The 22,995-nt window shown below is 41.4% G+C and overlaps 1 protein-coding gene across 3 annotated transcripts in view; it reads left to right on the plus strand.

The window, feature by feature from the left end:
* Nucleotides 1–19,199, plus strand: part of MCC (MCC regulator of WNT signaling pathway) — a 228,089-nt gene extending 208,890 nt beyond the window's left edge. For all 3 annotated transcript variants that reach the window (XM_056323800.1, XM_056323801.1, XM_056323802.1), the window contains 4 exons: nt 4,786–4,992; nt 5,969–6,066; nt 17,220–17,342; nt 18,399–19,199. In XM_056323800.1, the coding sequence (XP_056179775.1) occupies nt 4,786–4,992; nt 5,969–6,066; nt 17,220–17,342; nt 18,399–18,579 (609 nt within the window). In that variant the 3' untranslated portion in view covers nt 18,580–19,199. The remainder of the gene's footprint in view (nt 1–4,785; nt 4,993–5,968; nt 6,067–17,219; nt 17,343–18,398) is intronic.
* The last annotated feature ends 3,796 nt before the right edge of the window (nt 19,200–22,995 follow it).

Below are 22,995 nucleotides of genomic sequence, written 5' to 3' on the forward strand. Positions count from 1 at the left end.
TGCTAGTAGTGCTATCTGGCACAGTTTTGAGTGCTAGTAATCCTTTTGTTCACTATTTGATCATCGAACTTGGTTTTGACATGCAGTGTCCACTAATAACTTTTGGCTGGACCTAGCACATCGGGTTTTCGCTGCAGAATTGTCCCAGGCTGTTCTTGGTTGGTTTGTGTGCAGTGCATACTGGAATGGACACACATTTTGCACTGGTGGCTGGAGTCACCTTCAGTCCTTTCTGGTAGAGGGAAACTGACAGGACTCTTAATTATAATTTGTTGTACTTTGCTGGAATTCACGGCTGCAAGAATTCCCTAGGCTTCTGAAAGGGACATGTTGAAAACTTGTTTGTCAAAGCTTGCAATGGATTTGTTGGTAAGTGTTCTCCTGCTACAGAAATTGAAAATTCCTGCTGTTCTTCAATGCATCAAGCATTACAAAAGGCACAGCTACATTCTGCGTGCTTTGGTCCCAAGAAAATGTGCTACCTTATTAGCATCCATGGTTGTTGTTCAGGTCTGCATTACACCTTGCTCATATGTTCAGCAAACTATAACAGAGCTGAACCTGAGGACAGGACTCATGGGTGTCCTGGCTTTCTGAGTGAATTGTTTGCGTGTACCTCATACAGGATAGCATATGCATCTGCCTTCTTCTGAGACAACTGGAGAATTTTAAATTTCCTTACAGTATTTTACTTAACCCGAAGCAGATGGACTGACCCATGCTGCAGAGGACTTCCATCATGTAGCAGCTCTGAATTCGTTCCCTCCCTTCCACATTCTTAGTAAGGATGATACAGCTTGATTGAGCTATTCAAGGATTTCCTGCATTGCTGGACTTCATGACCTGCTGCTCTCTTCCTGTGCTTGCATCTGTGTTGGAATCTTTGCTGCATCTTTTGCACCTTTCATTTATGAATCCTTGTAAAAACTGATTAGCAAATCTGTCATATTGCTTCTTGCACCTGTGTTTTATGCTGATAATGTTCTGAAAATGCTTTTACACCATAAGTTCTTCATTATTGATGAAAATGATCCCTAAAAAGATGGTTTAGGGATGGTTTCTCTGTTGCCCTGTTTATTTTTTTCACTGATCCAGAGTGTAAGACATAGTGGTCTGCCAGTATTTCTCTAAAATCCAATTCTTTGCTTCAAGCAATAATTAACCATGTTTCCAAATATAGTCTCATCTGCAATTTGTCATCATTCAGTGGTCTTGCTTTGAGGTCAGTTGTTGTCATGCCCCAGTTAGCAAGGAGATTACTTCTGATGGGTGTAAATAATTCTTGGTTTACAGCCTTTCTGCATTTCAAAGGACTTGATCTAGATAAGAACTCTCAGCTTTCTACACTGATATTTTTTCCTCTCTTGTATACAGGTGGTGATAATACTGCTCATACAGTGCCTTGAGACTACAGTCTCTTAGCAGAAAATGTGAAGAATCCTGATGTCCACCTTTGTTTACAGCATTTCATGCTCTTATAGATGTGTACAGTAGAATACGTTTAAGTAGAATACATTAGAGCATGGCATTTATCTGCTCTGATATTTGTTTTAGTTCTGAAGGCTGTCTGCTGTGATCCTCCTGGAGTCCCTTTTCATGACTTAGAACTTTTTGCCACATGAGTCCTTGCTGTTTTATCCTTCTGACATGACCACATCCAACGCAACTTTTAATTCTGAGGATGCTGTGGTGTTTCTGATTATATTGAGTCAAGAGCGTTTAATTTTCATTCAAGTTTTCACCCAAATTCAGAATTACTGCAAATCATACACTTGTAATATTGTGTGCATAGTAATATAAAATACTTCTCAATATGGAATTTATGCTTTATGTTGAATTCATTCAATAGGCTACATTTGGTGCTTGAAGCTTGTGAATTTGCATGGGTTCTGTAAGTCAACTGCAATCAACTGAAAGAGTGACCATTTGCTACCTCCTCCTTTAGGGTTTCATTTTGTAAATGACACTTGGGCTTTAGGCCCACATTCTGAAGAAGCGGGTATGTTAAACTGCAAAATCTTTCACCAGCATCCTGTAATTAGGAAATAACAGGGATAGTAAATACACAAAGGTTATGTTGTCACTGAAACAAAATTTAGACACTATCTTCAGAAAGAATATTTTCATGGAAAAAAACAACTGCATATGTAAAGACTAATTAACTATATAAGTAAACCCAAGCTACTTAGGTTTTCCCACATGAACTGTTGCTCTTGCCACCCTGCCTCACAGATTGTGTGTCTCCCTACCAGAATCCTCAACTTAGTTTTAATTTTTAACTTTAACCTTTACATTTCTTCCTGTTCCTTCCCTGGGCGTCTCTGTAAGACAACGGCTGATGGTTCTTCCACTTTTCCCCTCCTTTGTCTTTGCTTCTGTACTTCAAAGTCACATTGTCTTGACATGAGAAAACTAACGTACGAGGGGTGCTTTCAGAGTCCAAGTTAAGTCTTCTGGGACAGGATGCACACTTGTGAATTCATATATGATGATACAAGCTTACTGCCTTCATAAACAAAGGAGTTAACTGTTGATCCTCAAATTTATTTTGAGCTAGGATATGTAGTACAAGCAAACATTCAGTCTTCAAGTTAAAACTAGTAAGTGATAGGAAAGATCCACAGGTTCATTGTTGCAGTGGTTAAATTCACCTTTTTATTTTAGGAAATAACTGTCCTTTTGCATCCAGACTGTCCCTGATTTTGCCTAACTTCAGCTTCCAGCCTGGGAAGATCTTGTCATGACCCTCCCACACAGATAGTCCTCTGTGGAGAGTATCTTTATTTACATAAGTGCCAAAATACTCTGCTCAAATTACTGCTTAGCCTTCACTAAGCAGGCTAAGTAGATTAATGGCTTTAGAAATAGAGGCTTAAGAAGCTAAATGCATACATTTAAGAATACCAGACAATCCAGTTCAACTCCTATAACTAAATTTGCCCATCATTATTTATCAGTATTATTTACATTTTTACTGTTGACAAAGGAAATTAATGGTAAGTTTGCCTAACAACTGAATTTCTGTAAACCGCACTGAATGAAACGGATTATGTTTCTAACCTTCATTTCACATACAAGTAGATGAATAAATAAATGGCTTTAAAGCTTATACAAACCTTTCCAAGCCTGAAGGGTTTTAGGATACGGATTTTATTTTTGCATGGTTGGTGATTCTGAATAAGCCAATGATTACCTGTGATTACTTTATGCTGTTTGTAACTGTGCTGCACCTGTGTGCACTGCTTACACTTAATCCAGACAGCAAATTTTTGGTAGGAATGTGTATTATCTGCTACAGAAAGTTAGCCTAAATATGTGCCAAGATTTGTGTTTGTTAATCTTTGTTAATAAAAGATGTAATACAAAGAGCATTGTTTTTGAAGGATAAAGTAAGATACCTCTGATATTTTTGTGACTAGAATATATTCGGTTTTTTTAAAAAATAATTTAAAAATAGTGATTTGTTCCTCAGCTGGCCACACAACAAGAAGCCTCTATCTTTCAGAGATATTTGCACATCTGTGTGATGTGTAACTAGTGAACTAGTCTAGAACTGGACTGTAATACAGAAAATAGCTGCATAAACTCAGTGTTCACCCTTGATGTGACTTAGGGCACAGCACGCTCAACAGTGAGAACGTGATTCTGGGTTGGGTTTTTATTTGTTTTAGTGGTCTCTAGTTTGTTTAATGTTGGTTTTTTAACATAAAATTATGTTTTAGGACAATTTCTTTCAGTTTTTTGTGGATACTGTCTCTCCTCATTCCAGAAAATAACTAGACATTTAATGGAAGAAACTCTTCTGAAGTGTTAAACACAGAAGAGCCTTCTGGTTCAGGACACCCATCAGCTGCTTTTCATGGGAGGCTGGGAGCAAGTGCTGAAGGGGGGGGGTCACTGCACTCATGCCTTGTTTGTACGCTTCTGTCCAGCCACTCTCCGAGCCGCTGTTAAAGCAGAGGTCTGTCCCCAAATAGCTGTTGTTGTGTTATAATAGTTGACAACCCTGTCATAACTGTTAAGAGTTGCAGAAGAATTGCATGCAAGAGCTACGTCTCAGAATTTACCTTCTTTCCACAAAGTACTAGTGCCCGTCTTCTGTGGATCATATTTATGGAAGTATATAAGTGAGTGCAATTTCGTCAACCTCCAGTTGTCTATAGTTTGGGATTCTGGCCCTCGTGGAAGATTTAAAATGGACATCTGATGGTGCCGTACCCGGTCGGCCTTTTTTACTAACTCATTCTACCACAGAGGCTGGTATTACGAGGCGGGAATATGTGGTAGTGTTTGCTGTCCTCGTCGTCCCTCAAACCTATTCCACTGTAATGAGATAAACCAACTGTAATTCTTACGTATCAATAAGAAACTGGAATCTGGCATTTAGGGAACTGTTTGGCAAGAAAATCAGACATTCCTGTTTTAGGGCAGTGGTCTCTAACCTTGTTTTAGGGCAAGGTAGAACCAAAGAAGTTTCAGCAGCCCTGGCAACCCTCTCAGATCCCTGATACTACAGATTCAGGACCACATCAGCTGCTGTGTGGCCTCTGAGCTGATTTCTGAGGCTGATTAACAGATAGCGCAGCTCATCTTACTCAGTCTCAAGAGATACTGGTCTTTTGGCAAGTTATTCTGTGTGATTATAAAAAGCCTTCTGAATGCTGATAGTGTTCTCCATGGAAAGAACACTCAAGTAATAGGAATAGATGAAAACCTTGTTTAACCTTGCCTTCCTTTAGGTGTGTAAACCCATGAAGCAGCATGCTGATAATGTTTCTTCAACAGGAGGAGATGGCAGAGCTCAAGGCACAGCTATACCTGCTGGAGAAGGAGAAGAAGGCACTGGAATTGAAACTGAGTACTCGAGAGGCCCAGGAGCAGGCCTACCTCGTCCATATCGAGCACTTGAAGTCTGAAGTGGAAGAGCAAAAAGAGCAGAGAATGAGGTCCCTCAGCTCAACCAGCAGTGGAAGCAAAGACAAACTGGGCAAGGTCAGGAGTCAAACAAGTTTCCAAAACTCACATAAACAAAATTTATTGTGCCCTTCCCTACAGCAGCCTTTAGCAAGTTAATTATTCTCCTCTTGTCTGTATGTATGTCTCTCCTCTCTTCTCCAGTTGTTAGGTGTTTCTTGCTGTGCTGTGACTTAGGAGGACTTCGCAGAATTACTGTTAAGCCTGGGCTAAAATGAGGTGGTCATCTGGGGTGGGGTGGGGGTGGCGGCATACCACAAAGCCATTCTTGACAAGCATACAAGCTGCTGTGGTTGCATGTGTTGTGTCTTGCCTCTGGCCACTAGAAACAGTGGAAGAGTCTAAGCAAAACACCATCCCCCCCTACTCCAAACACAAGATATGAAAAAATAGGGCTCGTTTCTATGAAGCTGTTAGAACATTGTAATGAGTCTCTTTTTCCAAGTCAGTTTGTAGTGATTTGAGAATGAAGACTTTTCCCACCTTAGTATAATGCAAAATAAACAGATATTTGCATTTGCATTAGTGGTTTGCATGAAGAAATAGCGATACCTAGAAAAGCTTTAATCCTGTTATTTTACTGCTGCATCCCCAGAAAACCTCAGTTATGTGTTTGAAAACAAAACCCAGAGCTGAGCTAGTCTGCAACTGTCTTATTTGTTTCTGGCAAAGCATCATATGAATTGTTTGATCCAGTGCGTCTTTGTTTCAAGTGTGGTGTCAAAAGTAATGTAAGGCACCTGCAGATATGCATACTGTGGCAGAATTCTGCAAATGGGTGACCTATGGTGGTTTAGGAAACATTTAGAAGGATTTGTGAAGTGTTAATGGGTTTAGTCCATTTCTTGCTATGTTGATACACTGCCATGTTGTTGTAACATTGTGATGTTTATTTCACCTCCGTTTTAAAAGTAGCTGTGAACCCAGAGGTTTTCAGTTTTCCCTTTAAGACTGTAAGTAACTTCAAATTAGATGGCCTTTCCTCGTTTCTCAGGAATGCAGTGATGGCACCGCAACACCGTTAACACTAGCTGAGCTGAGACCGTACAACGAGAGTGAACTGACTGCTGAACTGACAAACGCACTTAGGCGGTAAGCAGCTTCCTTCGCCAGAGTTCTGCAGGTCCTGGGCAAAGGTTTGTTCTGAGCCTTTGCTCTTACCCTCAAGTGATTTTAAGATTTAAAATCACAGATTTTTCCTCTGGAAAGGAAAAGGGACAAAGTTCTTCTAACCTTCCCCATCTTTTGCTGTTGTTCTTCAGCTGATTAAAATCCTCACATGTGCTCAGCTCCATTGTCCTTGAGGTTCTCTAAAATTCAGATTAATTGTATCCCTAAGAAACCCTCAAAATGTCAGGAATGTCTATATGCAGGCAAGAATGAGATACACAAAGCAGCGACATGATTTGCTTGAGGGCACGCAGAAAACCTTCAGTGAAGACAGGATTTGAAGTGTCATCTGAGGTTAAAAAGGTTGGTCACAGCTTAGAACTTGGGGAGGAGTTACCGGAGTGGGAATTGCAGTGATTTTGGTGACTCGTATGCTGCATTTGCCTCCTGAGTATGTAAGTAGAGCCACAGTTCAATTACAAATGACATTGTTGTGTGAAGCATTAGCTTTCCAACGAGAGAGAAAATTGATGCCTTGACAAACTGCTTTTATCAACAGCCAGGTTTTAAGCCAAAGCTTTCAGTACAGTTATACATTGACTAGATACTTGTTTGTGCAGCAGATTTTGCAGCACCAGCTGTGTGATAAGCTTCACGACAAAGGTATTCCTTGTTTCAATAGTTGTTTCAGAACTTGCTCCACCTAAGACTATCTAATATCTAATCTGGTTATTGTATTTAGAATGTGTCCAAAATGCTACTAAGATTTTTGGCTGGGCAGAGTGTATTTTGCTTTTCTGGTGTTTGCATCCTCTTTAATGCTGGAATGTCCTCTCAGGCAACTGTGGTGTTTCATTTCTGAAGTGCTTTTTTCATAGGTGCAACTTGTAGTCTGCTGAGGGACACTTAAGCCTGAAAGGCATTATGTAAAAATGTAAGATCGTTACTACTGCAGGATCAATACATCTCATACCATTTGCTTAATAGTCTGGCAGTTGCTGAGTATTTAGTTTGCTTGATGCAGGAAACAAAATTCTATGGTTATAATAATCAAAACTGTCGGGGTGGGGGGGGCAGATAAAACTCCTCAACAAAGCAATTTGCATAAACATTGCATAGAGCCATTGACCTCTCCCGTACACCCACCCCCCTCCTCCCCCAACTCCAGTCCTGGTGTGAGCAGCTCCACTGGCATTTTCTGTCTTCACTCAAGCTGCTCCTTTTTCATGTTCTTGTTATCTGCTCTTGGATTTTGAGATGAAGCCAGTGACCCTAGCTGGGAGAGACTTGAGTATAGTTGTGAAATGTGGTTTGCTGACAACACAGAGGAAAAAAACTTTGCCTTATCTACTAGGCCTTAAGTTGATTAGCATGGATTTCCAGCCAGGGACCTAGCAAGTACAGTTTGTCAGGCAGAAATGGGGAAGAAAAATAATCAGATTAAACTGTACATAAATTTTGGAGCGAAGACTCTCTGTGTAATGGAAATGTGACTGTATTAAATGTGATTGCTACTGCCAGTGGGGCTCAAGCATGGTTCTCACAGCTGTGTGGACAGGGTGTTTTTCTCCCTAATCAGTGAGACAGCCAAATCAGACTGAACGCTTAATCTCCTTATCCTGAAGTCTTCTTGCTGAAAGTTGGTAGAAGGTCTGTCTAGCACATGGAGAAAGCTCGCTGCAACCTGTTTAGCCACAGCTGTGCTAAAAAATACCAGCAGTTCCTAACTGCCGTACTGGATGAATGGAGCCTCAGATATCACAATGTAATTTGTAGCATCATGGGTCCACGAATTAAAAATATTCAAAGTGCCTTTTTCTTTCTGCCAGTGCTACAACAGTACAGAATAGTCTGAAGTGACTGTAATATCTTTAGGGACAAAGTGGATTTAACTCTTTGCACTTAGCACATGCTGATTGCTCCATGCTCTTCCTGCTTGTTTGGGAAAACAAGTGCTGGCACTGTGTGTGAACCAGGAGATGCTGGGTGGGTCCCCCCTAGCACCCTCCTCACCCACCAAAGAAGTAGGACCAGAATTCAAAATAAAAAATATTTTGCCCAGTAACTGTGTTTGCTGGGGCGGGAGAGAGTTGTGAAACAAGTGAATATCGCACACTGAATCTGTGGTCTGGAGGCAATATATAAATGCCGACATTCAGGAATATTTCAGTGCTGCTTGCGATTAGTGCACACGTCCAGCAGTTGGACCTGTCTGTTACTACTACTCCAGGTAGTAGACACTGGTGAAGGGAACAGCAGCTGCAAGGGTAGGGGCAAAATAACATTCGCTTATGAGTCTTTCTGTTTGTCAGAGAGTGTGATATCAATCAGCAGCCCTGCTTGATGTCCCCCTCCCCATCCTGTCTTCACAGACATGAAAGCCCCGGCAGCTCCCCCCTCTGCTGCTTTCCCATTCTGTCCTTCTGTTGCTACAGAACTGTCAGGTGGTTCTGAGTTAATTGAAGTAGGGGGAAATCCAAATAAAACCGCAGGATGCAGTTACGGTTTGGATTTTGGTGTGGTCTGGAAGCATTTTATTTGTTCGTAGTCTGCAGATGGCTTTGCAATACAACAGGCTCATCCACATAGGTAGCCTGTCTTCTCTCTGTGGATGTGGATTTTCTTATAAATCGGGAATCCAGCAGCATGTTGTGAAGTTCCCTGAGTTGTCAGTGGTAGCGGCCATCAGCAGATATTCAAGGCAGGAGCAAAATGTATTGTTTCATAACATATTTGTTCTAGTAGGACTTGGGATTTCCTGTAGCAGTGTTCAGCATTAAAACCCATCTTGTGGGCTTTCCACAGAAATTGCTTTTGTTTTCCATGGCTACTATGCTAATTAGTAGAAATGTAAATTATCTGCAGATTCCATGTGGTAAAAATTACGTCGAGGTTACCAAATTTTTGGTATTGGAGGCTAAGGCCACTAATTTAGAAACACATCCTGTTCCAGCCAAGCATAAGTACTCTCTGCCAGTCTTTAGCAATTTTGTTTTCCCCTCTCTCCTTTCTTGATGGAAGGATGGAACATTTCAATGGACTTGAAGCCTCTTGAGTTTGACACATCCATAAATGAGGTTGTTGGTGGGAAATAACTTTATTCTTCAAAGGTCAAAAAGGTATTCATAGCAGCTCATGGCCTGGCATGACACCTTAGTGATTGTGCCAGTGGCCAGTTTTATGAGACAGGATCTGGTTGAATACCCCAAAATCAGGCACATTACAAAGTCTCTGAGGGAGACCCTAAATTGACATCTTCCTTGCTGGTGTGTTCCGCTCTGCTGTGGCAGGGGGAGGGAGCACTGTAGATGACTCTTACAACTTTATAACTTAGTAGGTATATAGTAGGTGATAAATGCATTAAAGACAGCACAGCAGCAAGGAAGCAGTAAGAATCCCAGATAGGAAATGCTCTTGTTTTAGCAGGTTGATAATAATGTTTTTCTTTTTTTATGCTAAGTTCTTTCGTTCTGTGAAAAATGGGCAAGCTGGCAAAGACTGAAACTTCTCCTCTCCCCGTGCCTTATTAGAAACACATTGATTGTTGAGGTTCTCTGGCAGACTCTCATCCTATTTCCAGTTGCTGATAGCTCTTCTCTCTGAGTAGGGTTATATTTTGTGTATGTATTTAGAGAATCCTTTATAAGCATTAAATATTCGGGCAGGAAGGATCCGATAATGCTAGATAAGGGCCATGGCAGACAAAATACCTTGTGACAAGACTGACTGTTGAGACCTCAGCCAGGTCACCAGTTGGCACAAAATTATGATGGCTGTGAATGGGTTACATGAATCATGTCAGTCTAGACATGTTTCAGTATCTCCCTCACGAGAGGGTGACTTTCCATCTGGCAGCACAACAAAGAAGCTATATATTTACCCTGCCCGATGACTCTTTAAACTGAGAGATAGCCTAGTAAGTGGTGCTACTAATTGGGAAGTCACCATGGAGAGCAAAAAGGATGGTAACTAGTAGGACTGGTACAGTTGTTCTTCTCTTAACAAAAAGTACATTTCGCATGGGGCTATGATCCTGCCTCTCTGGAAGTGGAAACTGCAGGTGTTCCTAGTATGACATAGAAAATTCATCCTATTGCAATAGCTTCCGTGTGTCTGTTGAGATGCAGTAATGTTCCTTGCAGTCTTAGGTCCTTACGCCTGCCCAGGGACCGCAGCCCTGTGGTGTGCCAAACTTCACGTTCTGTGAGAGCAACCGCTCCAACAGAAGGCTGTGCAGAGGCAGGGCCATGACTGTTCCCTGACACAGTGTCAGCCAGAGATAAATCAAGCCACCTTTCTTTATTTTAAATTTCCACAAACTTCATGTGTCAACATCTTAGTTTGGCATGTTTTCACGGTCCACACTGTTTCATGATGACAGGGTCCAGGAGTCAGTAGAAGCATCTCTGAAATTCAGGCCTGTCTTGATCATCAGTAAAGCCAAGTCTTGGAAATGGAAAGAGAAAACCCCTAAAACACATCATATTGAAATAATTCAGATTTAAAATTACTCTTAAGAATTGAATCAGTAAAATCCTCTTTCTGTTTGGCCAAAGTACAGGATGAACAGTGGTTAAAAGTGGGGGGGGGGGGGGGGGGGGGGGGGAAGGAGGCAGGGGTTAGTATTCAGGAGCTAGTGATGAGCTTTTCCAGTGCTATTGTCAATTTTTGTCAATTACCTTTGCTTATTTCTGTTCCCTCATTATTACATCCATTTGAAAGGCAGAGACTAGGATGGATTGCAATCATTGTGAATTTCAGGGAAGTCTGTCTTTTTTATGACTGTGCGGTCTCCTGCTGTGGTTTCCCCTGGCTGCCTGAGGGGGTTCAGGAGGCATGTCCTGTCTCTGGAAATTCCCCCCCCTCCCTGCCCCCGGAGAGGCCCACTGAGAGAAACCTTCTAGCAAGAAGAGAAATGACTCATGGTGATGTAAGGGACAGATTCCTCAGAAGTGCCTCGGGTAGCTGTTTTTTTCTACATGCATCACAGATTACCATCCTTTTTCTTTTTCTGTGTTTCTGATACGGAATAAGTAGTCCTCCTTACCCCACTGCATGGTTATCTGAACCACTGACCTGCTGTGCACTTGGATATAATCATCACAGGGAGCTCCAAGTAGCTCTGGGTCTGAAGAGCTTCCAGGCTGGGCTGGCAAAGCTGGGTGGGAGGTTTCAGCAGTGAGTGTGGCAGACAGGCTGGTGCCTCCCTCCAGGTCTGTTCTCCCTTTTTGCTGCCAGCCTGTTGTTTCCAGGACCACACCTGGCCTGTCTCCCTGCTGTTGGCAGAGTAGCACATGCCTGTGGTACCCTCTGGTTTTTGAGATCTGCTCCAAGCATCTGACAGTCAGCAAAAAAGCGATACAGTATCTTGCACCAGCAGAGCATTTTTTAAAGCACCCTCTGTCTTCTCTGTGATCAGAAAAGGCTGCCTTTGCATGGGTAGCAGGCAGCATGGGTGTTCTCAAGCCCACTGATGCCTGGGGAGGTCTTGTGGCATTGGCATAGTGCTGTTTTGTTGCCTCTTCAAAAAATTCTAATATATATTTGTTGTTTCCCTTAGCAGACCAAGCCAGACCAGTGAGGCATGCATGGATGTGAATTGGCTTGAGGATTCTGCATGCCAGTCTGGTGTAAGAAGTTAGTTTAAACTGCTGATGAAAAGAGAATTTATCCACCCACATTCCTTTTAAATGTCCAGCTGTTATCTCCTGAGAGAAGAGTAGTCAAATGCCTAGAAAAAACAATCATGCATCACCCTGTTCATCTGGAACTGGAAAAGGTGGAGAGGGGAGTGATGGGAACATGTCAGCCTTAAAACAACAGGAGGATATTAGGAAAGGGACTAGGAGGCAAGCGTGGGATGGAAGGTGTGTGTCTGCCCTTCCAAGCGGGAGCCATGCAGGGGGTGCTTCTTCTCCCTCCCCTCCCCTCCCCAAACCCCACATGCTGGGAGGCTGGCCAGCCTGCATGTGTACCTATGCCCAGGAAACCTGGGGTCTCTGTCCCCCTGGGCTGGCTGCCCCACTGCTGCCTCAGGGCTTTGTGTATGTGAAGCTCAGGGGCAGATGCTGAGCTGAAGCTGATGGTACCACTGTGAGAGGAGAGCCAGAGCCTGAAGGGGTCTACCCAGCTACCAGGTGGTTAGAAGGATGTTTCTCAGGATGGCAAGACATAGCATAATCGGGCTGCAAGGGCCCCCGGCTCTTCTGTCTGGCTGTGGGAAGCTTTCTTACCCCACAATGTGGAAAAAGCTCATTACTCCTCTTTTGCTCCAGATTTGGCAAGGGCTGTGGGTGCTCCTGACCCCGGACAGAGGGGCGATACCTTGTGCTTTCACAAGATGGGGAGTTAGCTGTATACACGCCCAGCCAGGGGCGGAAAAACCAACTTTCTATGTGCCAGGGAAGAGCAGCTTCCTGTGTGCAGCACTGGGGAATTCTCAATGAAATAACCAAGGGCAGGAAAACCTGCCTGGGAAGACTTCTGGCATATGAAACCTGAACATGTCTGGAAAAGCCCAGACAGGAGGGGAAAATCCAAGGTGCACAAGACCTTGCTTAAATTATTCTGGGCCAAACATGGTGTCATTGGGTGGAGGCCAAATTGACAGAAGCTTGCAGAAATGTGCCCAATGTTATATAGTTTCCTTTATGGCTCTGGCAGAATTCCCTGCTCTCTGCGGTGGTAGCCTTGAAACTAGAGAAAACGTTAGTCCCTGTCCACTTGCCTTCCTATTCAAACCAGCCTGTAACTGAAACAAAAAGCCCTTGAAAACTGCTCAGCAACTGCACACTGAGTGTTCTGGTTGTGAAAATACAAATCAAAAGTCTTTGTTACCAGCTTATTAGGTGTCCCACTGCAAAGTGCTTTTAGCAGATGTTGGAGCAGGCTGGAAGGATTCCAAATACACTTAGACCGAGCTTTTCCTTGGAAAGGGAGCAGTCAAGGATTTCACCAGCTGACTTCTGAAGTGCCCCGGCAGAGGGCCCTTGTGTTGGAAGCAAGCCATGCCCTCGGATCGTGAGCTTGTTCCCGCTTCCAGGAATACATGCTCATTTTGCCTGCACGCATAAGGTGCTGTGGCTGCATTTCCCGTAGCTCCAGCGGCAGTAGCCGGTTGGAAGAGGAACTGCTGGGAGCAAAAGCTGTGCTGACTTGTGCAGTCCAACTGACTTGTGACTTGTGGGCTCACAAAAATTGTGTTCTCCTAAAAGTAATTCCTGCTTCTTCCCTCTTCCTATCAAAATACACACATCAAGGCTTTCTCAGGATCCATACTGGTCTGTATTACAGCCCTGGGGCATGACAACAGTGTGAGTTTGGCATGTAAGCTTCTGTGCGAGTTTGGTCTTCAGACTCTAGAAGAATGACTGGCAGCAGAAGGCTGTGCCACAGCCAAACAGCAGTCTCTGTCGAGAGGATGTTCATGTGGTTGTCACAAATGTCAAATGCAGTTCCATCCCTGCTTCACAGCTTTGACACATTCTCATCCTGGAAAAATGCTGCATATGACTATGACTATTGTTTTAAAATATTCTGTTATATTAAGCCTGTACTAGCTGATTCTTTATATCCTGCTGATTTATAACAGCAATCAGGAAAGTGAAGTGGTGCTAGAAATCCTGTAAAGACAGCTAACCTTGTAATGCATTAGAGGAATATAAATAGCACCTCAGGATTCATTATCACTGCCCAACTAAGCAATTGGTTTTGGAGAGACACAGATAAGGACAATTCTTTCTGTCCAAAATTAGGTAATTAGTGACAGAAATGGAGAGAAGTGGGAAGAGCTGGCATTATGAGGCATGCTATTTTTACGAAGGGATAGAGCATTTGCTGGTCAGCCAGTAAGGTACAGCTCTGAGGTCTCTCATCTCCTACTAAAATAGAAGGTGCAACACTCCAGGGAAAACCTTACAAGTTTTTTGCATGTAATAGTCATTAACCAAGTGTATATGCATCCCTGTTTCCCAGACTAAAGCAAGGTATTTACTGTGCCTTTACTGTTGCTGCAGTGTGTGTCTACACAGGTGTTACTTGATCTGTGAAATGCCTCAATGTAAAGATATTTAGATAGGCATGATTTAAGTTGGGAACTGCAAGTGTGGAAGTAGATCCTTGTGTGGTGTTTTTGTAAGATTTTGGGACATTTCAGCACATGCAATCAAACTGTCCATTGCTTTCCCTGAGATTAAGATGGGAGTAGGCAGTAGCTGGTGCTGTTTTCACTGACTTCAAGGCATCAAGAAAAACTGAAAGAACTGTGTGGACCATGTCAGCTCAGGTAATATCTGTGTTTTACTGGTATAAATATAAATCTGAGGCTTCTATAGTTTTGAAGGATTATGCACAGCTGCATATTTAGTTAGTTAGATAGATAGATAGATAGATGGCATCTGAAAGTTGTTTAATTGGCCTGGAGACCAGGATGCTTACCACTCTGCTGGATCTGTAGCTTCAGCAAGCAGCAAGACAAGGATGTTGTAGGCCAAATGTAAAGAAATACCTCTTGATGTTTAGCTGAGTTTGGACTGAACATGACTCATTGAAAAGTGAGAGTGTAAAAACAGACAAAAGGTGATGTAACAGTTTTATCAGGTAATGGTCACTGCAGCAACCAGATTTTACCATGCACAACAAGTTCCTCCAAGTCTTTCCACAGTGTTTCTTTTCCACACAGCTTTTGTTACAGCAGCTGTGTTAAGGACCTCATCTGCAATGAACTGTGGCCCTGCAGGGTTCTCTCCCATGGAACTGTAGGCAGTGTTTTCACAGCTATACCTTTTCTTGCAAGTCATGTTAAAACAACCTCATGTGATTTTTTGGTTTTCTCTCCCCATCCAAATACTGTGAAAGTTTATTCCATTGGACTTGCTGTTCATGTTAGGTCACAGTGCTGCTGAGCTTTCCCCAGAGCCTCCTTCCTTTGGAGCAGACAAGCACTAAATTTGCCGTACTCTTTTCTGTCATGTCATAGTGCCACGCACATGTTAGAGAATGGGTCTTGCCTTTGCCAGGTCTGATCTGTTCTTACTTATCTTCTATTGCGAGTAAAACCTGGAATGTTTTTTGTTCCCATTTTCTTTGCAGAACACAGATTTTGACCGTAGACTGTGCTGAGTCTTTCTGACTGCTAAGATAGAATATTAAAAAAAAAAATAATATTATATTTGGGGTGGATGGCAGTGAGCTTTTAGCTGCTAGGGAAAAAGATTGCACAATTTGAAAACTGAGACCGTGTTACTTTAATGAAAGGACACTTAAAGAATACTTACGGTTCTTCATCAACAAGGCCCCTCTTATATCCTTTTTAATTTGGCCAGTAAACCAGCATCTGCAGCGTGTTGGGATAAACTGCTAACTTGGAATATTTCCCCGGCTGACTTTGTGAAAGCCCTTCTGTTGCTGAAGCCGAGCACAGTGGAACGTGCCACATGTGCTGTCCTCGTCTCTGGTTATAAAATGCTGCCATTGCCAGACCAGCCTCGGAACTGCAGGCTGGTGAGATGGGTTTTGAGGAGCATCCAGTGTGGTCTGTGCAGAGCTGGGGAAGCCTTCACAAATTTTAGGGTATTCATTCCCGTGGGGCTCAGTCTCGGTGAGCTTATGTGGGAGCTACCTGTAGTCACGTTATTGAAGTGAAATCCAATTTACTCACCTAGAAGCACTGCAACAGAAACAGGAGGGAAAGGGAATCACTGCAAAGCAGTTCTAGGCAGCAAAACACAGTCAAACGCCTCCATACAGGCAGAGTGCCGAAGATTTGAGACTGCAAGATCTAACTTTGTCCCAGTTTAGTCCAGCTCCGTGTCACTCTTACCCACACTTTTTTTTCAAATCTGATTTTTTTCTCTCTGGGCTGTCTGTGCTTAGAGGATGGGTCACAGAGACAGGCTCCCAGGTCTCCACATCGGAACCCTTGCACAAGAGGTGGGATGGTCATATATCCATATAGGAGCGGGCTGTGGGCTATGCAGCAGGGAGCTCCCCACGAAGAAGCACCCGCCACATGCTCACCTGCCGTGGGAAATGCTTTTTAAAGCCAGCTTAAACCCCAAGCTGTGATGTTTACCCATCCCCAGAACTTCTGCCTTATTTGCTTTTTGTTTCCCTCATGGAGATATTTCTAACACAAATTATAAGGTACCTTACTTTCATGGGGCATGCTTCATGTAGTTAGTCTTTGTTTCTTAACTGGTCAGATTGGTAACTTTATCAACATTTTAAACCTTACTACTGTGGCTTATTTGGAAAAAAAGAAAAAAAGTACATCATAGAAGAAAATGCCTGTGCGCTCTCTTATTCTGTATTTCTTGTGCCTGCCCTTTTCTGTCTGTACTCCTCTCTCCTTAACGTTTTCTGTTTGCTACTGCCACATGGACTGGATTTGCTGGCTCCTAAAAAAACCTAGCAACCTACTGTAATATGGACTGTAGTATAAATTACTCGGGTAGATCTGAGGCAGTAACTGCAATCAATGGACTTGCTCTGAGGGTGGTGAAACACTGGAACAGGTTTCCCAGAGAGGTGGTAGATGCCCCATCCCTGGAGACATTCAAGGTCAGGTTGGACAGGGCTCTGAGCAACCTGATCCAGTTGAAGATGTCCCTGCTCATTGCAGGGGGTTGGACTAAGATGGGCCTAAAGGTCCCCTGAAACCCAAACTATTCTATGATTCTATATTAATTTCTAAGTAAAAAGAAGTTTGTTTAGTCAATGATCTTTAATAGCAATCATGGTATGCTATTTTTAATTAAAATTTTATCTGTTTTTCTTTGCTATCTCACACAGTAGGTGGCGTGTGTGTGGTATTCTTAATATTTTTTTAATGTATCTTTGTAATTATTTCTTAATGTGATTTGATACATACATACAAGACCATGATCCACCAGAGAGGTTTGTTCTCTCTTTTGTCTGCTGCATCTCTGATCCTGTAACCTAAAATGGTGAATGTTATAAATACCAATCTGTAGAGAAGGTTAATGTTAGAACTACCTCCTGTATTATCCAAGTAGTAGTAAGGAAAATATTTTCAGCCTGTCAACCCAGTACAAGACAACCATTCATGCATTTTCAAGCTGAAGTACTGTTCCTGTTTGGAAAATAGTTTTCTCCCTCCTTTTCTCCTGATTTAGGGAGAAGAAACTGAAAGCTAGAGTGCAAGAGTTAGTGAGTGCTTTGGAGAGACTCACGAAGAGCAGTGAAATCAGACATCAGCAGTCTGCAGAATTTGTTAATGACCTTAAAAGGGCAAACAGGTACAGGATCTACCGGTAGATGGATGCACCATTAGTTTTGGGGTTTTATTTTGTTTTGGGTTTTCTCTTTTCTGCTTTGTTCTGGTAATGCACTGTAATCTTCCCCCTACCTTAATGAGCAGTTTCTGGATCTTTGTGTTCACACATGTTGACTCTTTAAGGTTGTAGGTAGAGATGGGAAAGGTATAAACCTCTCATGCAGGACACTAAAACTACATAGATAAGAACAAATTGCGGGAAAACAGGTTAATCTTAACTGAGCTGCTAATAAATGCTTTATTATTAAACAAAAACCTCCATTTAGCCAGATTCATGAATCCATTACTTTGTTTAAAATTGCTCCTTTTTCTTTGGCTCCAGCCTCTTTATTAATAAACTGGCTTTGATAATCACACAGATTTTATTGCTCACTCAATAGATTTTACTAGCACTGTGTTTGGATGGACTGAGAACATGGTGGACTGCAGCTGCCCTTCCTGCAAGGAGCTTATCACTCACAATGTAATTTTCATTAGTAAATTATACTTGAAAGCCCTTCTGGTGAGGAGCAGTACCCATCTCAAGCTTTCCTACTGAGTCAAGGTGAAGGCACAGAAGACACTCAGCAGCTGACACGTTAGCACAAGATGCCATCCTCTGAATATAGCTGTTCATTTTTTTCAAATGGAAAATGCAAAATCTCTGCTGGATTTTGTAAGCAGATTCTGGCCATGCGATGTTTTTGTAAATCATAACATGTTTAATATTATATCACAAATAAGTGTTCTGCGAGGTCATCACCAGCAACCTCTAGCTGGCTCTTTGAACCATGTTTAAAAATGCTTTCACTGACCAGGTTACTGGTAAATGTCTGTACTTGCCCTAGAAAAGATAGATTAGCATTGATCTGGATTTGGATCTAATGTGTTTTAAAGCACTAGTAAGTTTTAGGAAGATCATTGATTAGCACCCAAACTTCGGAGTTCCCTGAAGGTGGGGTTTTGGGGTGAATTTTTGGAGCATTTGCTATGAGCAAGCTTTTTTGATTGACCTTGTATTGCCTTGTATTTCTAACAGCAACTTGGTAGCAGCTTATGAAAAAGCAAAGAAAAAGCATCAAAACAAGCTGAAGAAACTGGAATCGCAAATGATGGCCATGGTGGAGAGACATGAAACACAAGTAAGGATGCTCAAGCAAAGAATAGCTTTACTAGAGGAAGAGAACTCTAGACCACACACCAATGAAACTTCACTTTAAGTGCATCTCTTTCAAAGATGCTTAGTGCCATTACAGATTTCTTTTGGAGGCTGACTTCTAGGTAGCTTCAAACACTAAAAGCTCTGACTGTCAACACTGACACATTTAAGCACCTTCTCTGGGATCCCGGAGAGGTGCCATGGGGATAATTTAAGTGTTAACCTTAAGGACTGTTTCATAATGTAAAATGGCAGTGCCTGAATTATCATGCTATAATTATGTATGTTGTCTGTGTCATTATGTCTATACTCATACAGCTTCTCTTCCATTTTATCTATGTCCCATGGGCAACAGTGTCACATAGCGAAATAATTCATGTTAATAGGTTTTAATTTGGGGAGTTTGGAGGTCATTTGAGTCTTCCTTGAGCTCCCTCTGCGCACAACTGTCTTGTACCCTCAAGACTGGCTGCTGTGGTTAAATCGACTAAATAGGCAGCTGCAGAGTGGAAAGGGGATAGGCTGGCCTGGATTTTTGCACCGTACTTGCAGTACTGTCGCTCACAATGCAGATCAGGTAGGAAAACTCCTTCTGCTTTGAGGAAAGAAAAAAAAAAAAAAAAGAAACCCTAGTTGCATCTCTGAAAACTACATGGTATCTTTCTTTCTTACAGTTTGTAAGAGGACTAAAGACTGTGAGTTTCACCATGACAGATAGGTAGTCTGTGCCAATGTTGGGTAAGAAATTATAGGAAACGTCCTAGTATTTTTATTGCATGGTGTTTGCAATTTGTGAAACACTTGTTTTTTCTTGCTAATACATTATAGCCAATGTTTTCTTTAAGAAGCTGGGCCATTTTTGTCACATGTATAGTGCTTATAACAGCTTTCTGTGATCAAGAGGTAGAATGTCTTCTTTTCATACTTGTTTTGACCAAAAAAGGTACTTACTAGGAATGTACCTGTTTAATATTAAATACATAGGCACAAAACTATAAATGTGTAGGTGTATGGATATACAGCCACAAACAAAATGTGAATGGTGAAGTTTTCATACAGCTTCTTAGATTTTCTTTTGTTAACTGCTAACATTCTCTTAAGTCACATGATGTTACTGTATTATCAAACTGACTGAATTGAAAATGTTGGCCTATTATGGTAATGAACATTAAACAAAGCATGGCAATCAGGTTGATTTCTCTAGGGAGCAAAATACAGGAGTCTGCCATTGCACCTGCTTCATTCAGAATTTGCTTCTTTTTGACCAAGTAGGTAAAACAGCTTCCATGTTTAACATGCCATACTAGATTCCATTCACTTTGTTAGCCTGTAACTGTGTTACACCTCTGCTTTGTATTTTTCAGGCTCCGTTTTCAAGCAAGTCTGGTTTCAGTTGTTATCCTTTTTGCTTTACATGTCAAATTGCATCTCAAGTTTTATTAGTGTATTTAGAATTATGGTAACTTCTCTCATTTATTCCTCAGATTTCTAGTGCTAAGGAAGTGTTTTTAGAGGACTTGAACTGTTTTTGTCTACTCTTGGGTTAGGCCAGGCAGTCAAAATGGTTGTGGGAATTCATGTTCAGAATACGGCATTATTGTTAAGTTTTGGTTACATCTGAAACTGTAGTGGTTGGTGTTCATAACATCTCTAATTACCGTAGCTGCTGTTTTCTTCTTATCTTACAGTAGTGATTCCTGCTTCTCTAGCATCTGATACATCAGCTACAAAGCCAACATCACACGTGATTGATTGTGATAGCAAGTTAAAACAGTGCTGATTTCAAAATTAAGTTGTAGGTAGCGATGCCCTGGGACTGGTTTTGATCAGTCTTCATTCTCAAGATAATCACCCTTCTTTATTTATAATGCAAATGGAAATTTTTGCAAACCAGTCTGTTGAGGGAGCAGGCAGGCACACTGATTTCTTACTATCATTATGGTTTTCCCAAGTATCTGTCTATAGTGTTTCCCTTTTTTTTTTTTTGGCCAACAAGTTTCTCACCAACAGGAATGTGGGGTTTTGCTGTAAGCTTCTGGGGTAGTTGATCACACCTGTTTCTGAAGAAATACAAAATTACGCAGTTACAGTTTTGTTTTCTTGCACCTGAAACACCCATGTAACTTGAGGTCATCTCAAACTCTCCACGTGAAATACCTTTCACTTAAGGTGACTAGAAACCACTGCTGCATTGGATTTCCTCTTAGGTTCAGTTTTTTTTCTATTTCTTGGTAGGTAGAGAAGCTGTTAAACATAATACAATGAAGCTTAAAACATCTGCATTGAAACCTGTTTTTAAAATAAAGCTACAAATCTAGAAAGCATAAGTTGCACCTGGAGTTAAAGACATAAAAGCTGTAGTGTCTCTCAGTGCCTTTTTCAAGCCTAAAAGATTTGCTGATTCTGCATGAAGTGAATGTTGTTTTTCTACATTTACTGAAATCTTCCCTGCCAGCTGTGCTCTAGAAGTGTTTTAGAGCAACTTACAAATCATTAGTAAACGTAAGCCACTCCTCTTTTCTTCCCATAAGGGCTTACAGAAGAAAAAGCAACACTGGTACCATACAGTCTCAGCAGTAGCTGGTTTGCCAGACCACCAGTTGCTTTGCCTAAGCAAGCAGCTACTGCTTCATTTGTTGCCATACTGGAGAAGGCCAGTAGGGAAGTGGTGAAAGGTTTACTGTTACTGTGAAAACTCTTCAATGTTAACAATTAGCTGCAGTTTCAGTGCATCTGTTAAAATGGCACCAACCCTGAGATTGCCAAAAAAACTTTTATGCAACTGTTTGAAGTACCAGCACATCAGCATATAGACATGTGCAAATCACCTTGAGTCACAGCAACCTAGCTCACTTAACACTTGTTGCAGAAATAATACATTGCAAACCAAGAAAAATAGGCAGTTCTTGCCAACAGAACCTAAATTGTTCACTTATTAGTGTTGAGGGTTTTTATTTTCTAAGTCACCAGAGTGCATGAAACTTTGTATTTCACAGTGTGTCCAGAAAAAAAGTATTTTAAATGTATAAATCTTCACCAGCTTGAATGTACTGTTAGCTATTGCAAAGCACATGTGACTGTTTGCATTAATGTCAGTATTGTTCTACTGGTTTTATTAGCATCTTCTCCTCCTTTAACACTCTGCCATACATTGTAATTTCAGAAACTTTCCCCTTACTGAATTAGCTTTAAATGTATTGCTGCTTTTTAGTTTCCTAGCTGCTGTAATATAGCTGTTTTGTGTTTATTTGATATAGAATTGTAAAAACGGCATTTATTTATACAGAGGCATTTATAATACTTATTTTACAAATGTTCTTATATTCTGAATAAATTTCTAATGCTGTTTCTTTGCCTTGGCGGCTGCTTTACCATACCTAATCATCTTACTGTTGAATGGGTCTGCTTGAAGGTACCACAAAGACACTCTCCAAAATACCATCTAACCCTCAATAATGTATGACACCATCAGGCAAGTTCCCGTAATAGGGACATGGAAAGTTGATAAGAACTCACTGGAGACCTGATCACAGGTTTTACCTGAGCACAGGAACATCAGTACTTGCCAGTACAGCTTCAGTGAACACTTCATAGAAACAGAAGGGTACACAAAGTTTCCACATGTCCAGTTATTTTAATAACAAGTTATATGGACAAAAAAATACAAAAAAAGTTGCTGTTTAGTAAATACTTTGTAAGCACTGATAGAAGTTCACATTCTTCCTTTCTCCAGTACATATAATACCTTTTAAGAAAGTTTGATGGTGGTGGTTTTTTTTTCTTTCCATTCTGTTCAGTAGGCCCCTTGTCCACCTTTACAATTGACTTCAAAAAATAGTACTTTCTTCGTGGCACTGTATGTAATCAGTGCTGCTGACTGGCTTAAGGCAACATTTAAACATTCTACAGTGAAAGAATAACCTGTACCTGCAGCACAGGCTTTACATTCCACACTGATCAGCAATGCTTGTATTCATACTTCAGTACTTCAGGAAGTTCAGCATAAAGTCATTTAATTTTAGAGAAAAATTACAGTAGAGAAGAAAATGTCAGTTTAGTCATAGCCTCTTAAATGCTGTGCTTCAGTTCCTGAATCAATGAATAACAAAATCACAGTCATCAGTACAGCAGATGTTAACAGATAATTACAGATTTTATTTACTAAAACTGAACAGTTGACTAATGCAAACTTTCTTCAAGATAACATAATGGAAATAGAATAAAATCTGTAACTTCACATGGTTTTAACGCTATTAGCTCTAAGTACTTTCTACTTAATTAGCACCAATATGCCACTTATATATCACTGAGGGAAACAGGTGAAGTTCTTGAGTTTTAAACAAACAGGAAGACTGTATATCCCTTCACACATGAGCTATACAGTAACGCTGGCTATTTTCTGTGAGGCATGCAGTGCTGCACAGGTAAGTGTTATCTTCGGGCAGCAACACCTGAGTCAGCCTGCATCCTGGAACAC

This window comes from Falco biarmicus, chromosome Z, assembly GCF_023638135.1.
Source record: "Falco biarmicus isolate bFalBia1 chromosome Z, bFalBia1.pri, whole genome shotgun sequence".
NCBI classification, from domain to species: Eukaryota; Metazoa; Chordata; class Aves; order Falconiformes; family Falconidae; genus Falco; species Falco biarmicus.